We start from the raw sequence: 2,500 nt of genomic DNA, 5'->3' as shown, positions 1-2,500 counted from the left end.
CATTGCCAACAACAGCAACAACAACTGTAGCCACAACAACAACAGGGACACCAACTGCCGCACCACCATTACCAACAACAGCACCAACAACCGTAGCCACAACAACAGCAACAACAACAGTCGCACCACCACCGCCAACAACAGCAACAACAACCGTAGCCACAACAACAGGGACACCAACTGCCGCACCATCACCGCCAACAACAGCAACAACAGCAACAGCAACAACAACAGGGACACCAACTGCCGCACCACCACCACCGCCAACAACAGCAACAACAACTGTAGCCACAACAACAGGGACACCAACTACCGCACCACCATTGCCAACAACAGCAACAACAACTGTAGCCACAACAACAAGGACACCAACTGCCGCACCACCACCGCCAACAACAGCAACAGCAACAACAACAACAGTCGCAGCGATGAGTTCATGCAGCAATACATACTAGAGCGCTGCCCCCTGACCCCGCTATAGTGCCCCCCGGCCTGGCGCCCCGTTATAAGGAATCTCTTTAGCATAAACTTAGCATATACACACTTGTGAGATCCCGTATGTGCCTTATAGGGGTGCGTGTTCGATCGGTGCCGAATGCTTGTGTGTAGGGGGGTAGGGAGGGGGGAAGGGAGGGAAGGGGAGGAGGGGAAAGGGAGAGGGGTTCAAGCTTAATTAAATACATTTAATTACATATTTATTCGATGCAGAATTAGCCCTAAGATATATATTTTTCTGTATTGATCTTCGCAACATTTTTTTATCCTTATTTTCCCTTTTTTTATAGATATATTTTTTTTTTACGGAGTAAGGAAAAAAAATAGTTTAGATCTATCAATGTCCCCATACGTGTGTGCATCTCATATGTGTACATCTGTATGTGCACATGAATAAGTACACATATAGAGGTGAGAAGTGGCTCCTCCTCAGACGAGCCAGTGTCCCAGACGCCGACGCAAGGACACTGAACATCTTCGTCTAATCTCGAAGACGTTGTCGAAGACGTTGGTGAAAGAATACCTCTTGTCTCCTTCTTATGTACTCTTCCTTTTTCATTTCTCTTTTAGTCCTTTCAAGAGGATGAGGAGGGGGATGGAGGAGGAGGGGGAGGAGGAGGAGGAGGAGGAGGAGGAGGAGGAAGAGGAGGAGGAAGAAGTGGAGGAGGGGGATGGGGAGGAGGAAAGGAAGAAAGGGAAGAGGAAGAAGAGAGGAAGAACGAAAGGAGGAAGAAGAGGAGGAGAAGGAGGAAGAGGATGATGACGATCATGAGGAGGAAGGAGGAAAAAGTAGGAGGATTAGGAAGAAAAGAAGAAGAGGAGGAGGAGAAGAAGAAGAAAGATGAGGATGATGAGGAGGAAAGATAAAGAGGAAAGGAAGTATTTGGGTGTTTTAGGAGAGGGTTGAGGGTGGGAGAAGGGGTGAGGGGTGGGGTGGAAGGGAGGGGGGGGGAGGGTAAGGGTCCAGTGGTGATCAGTGTCTTCGTTAACGAGGTTGCGCGGGGTGTGTGTATATGTATGTGTGTGGGTTTGTTTGTGTTTGTTTGTAGGTGTGTGTGTGTATTTGTGTATTTTTGTTTGTGCGTGTGTGTTTGTGTGTGTGTCTGTGCGTGTGTGTTTGTGCGTTGTGTTTGTGTGTGTGTGTGTGTTTGTTTATTCTTTGTTTGTGTGTGTGTGTCTGTGTGTATGTGTATGTGTATGTTTGTGTGTGTGTGTGTGTGTTTGTGTGGCAAAAGTGCGTTTGTATGTGTGTGTGTGTGCATTTTGGGTGAGGAGGTGTGTTGGGAGGGAGTGAGAAGGAGGATGAGGATGAGGAGGTGGCGGCGGAGGCGGCATGGCGGCTGAGAAGGAGGAGGAGGGAGGAGGAGGAGGAGGAGGAGGAGGAGGAGGAGGAGGAGGAGGAGGAGGAGGGAGGAGGGGGAGGAGGGAGGGAGGGAGGAGGAGGAGGAGGATGAGGAGGTGGCGGTGGCGGCGGCTGAGAAGGGAGGAGGAGGAGGAGGGAGGAGGAGGAGGAGGTGGAGGAGCAGGAGGAGGAGGAGGAGGAGGAGGGAGGGAGGAGGAGGGAGGAGGAGGAGGTGGTGGTGGTAGTCTGTGGTGGTGACGGAGTGGCGGCGGCGGAGGAGGAGGAGGAGGTGGTGGTGGTGGTGGAGGAGGATGAGAGGAGGTGGCGGCAGCGGCGGCGGCGGCTGGAGGCGGAGACGGCGGAGGAGGAGGAGGAGGGGAGGAGGAGGAGGAGGCAGGAGGAGGAGGGAGGAGGAGGAGGAGGAGGAGGTGGTGGTGGTGGTGGTCTTGTGTGGCAGTGGTGACGGGAGGCGGCGGCGGAGGAGGAGGAGGAGGAGGTGGTGGTGGTGGTGGTGGGAGGAGGAGGAGGAGGAGGATGCGAGGAGGGGTGGCGGCAGGCGTGCGGCGGTGGCTGAGAAGGAGGAGGGCAGGAGGAGGAGGAGGAGAGGAGGAGGAGGGAGGGAGAGGTGGTGTTGGTGGTGGTGGTGGTGGTGGAGGAGGAGGA

At 53.9% G+C, this 2,500-nt stretch overlaps 1 protein-coding gene across 1 annotated transcript in view; it reads left to right on the top strand.

The window, feature by feature from the left end:
* Positions 1 to 481, top strand: part of LOC113817989 (uncharacterized protein DDB_G0287625-like) — a 1,561-nt gene extending 1,080 nt beyond the window's left edge. The window contains exon 2 of the mRNA XM_070132543.1: positions 1 to 481. This exon is cut by the window's left edge and continues 210 nt beyond it. Within this exon, the coding sequence (XP_069988644.1) occupies positions 1 to 481 (481 nt within the window).
* Positions 482 to 2,500: the final 2,019 nt, after the last annotated feature.

This window comes from Penaeus vannamei, chromosome 17, assembly GCF_042767895.1.
Source record: "Penaeus vannamei isolate JL-2024 chromosome 17, ASM4276789v1, whole genome shotgun sequence".
Classification (NCBI taxonomy): Eukaryota; Metazoa; Arthropoda; class Malacostraca; order Decapoda; family Penaeidae; genus Penaeus; species Penaeus vannamei.
The sequence above is the reverse complement of the archived record's forward strand: the minus strand, read 5'-3'. Positions and strand labels throughout refer to the sequence as shown.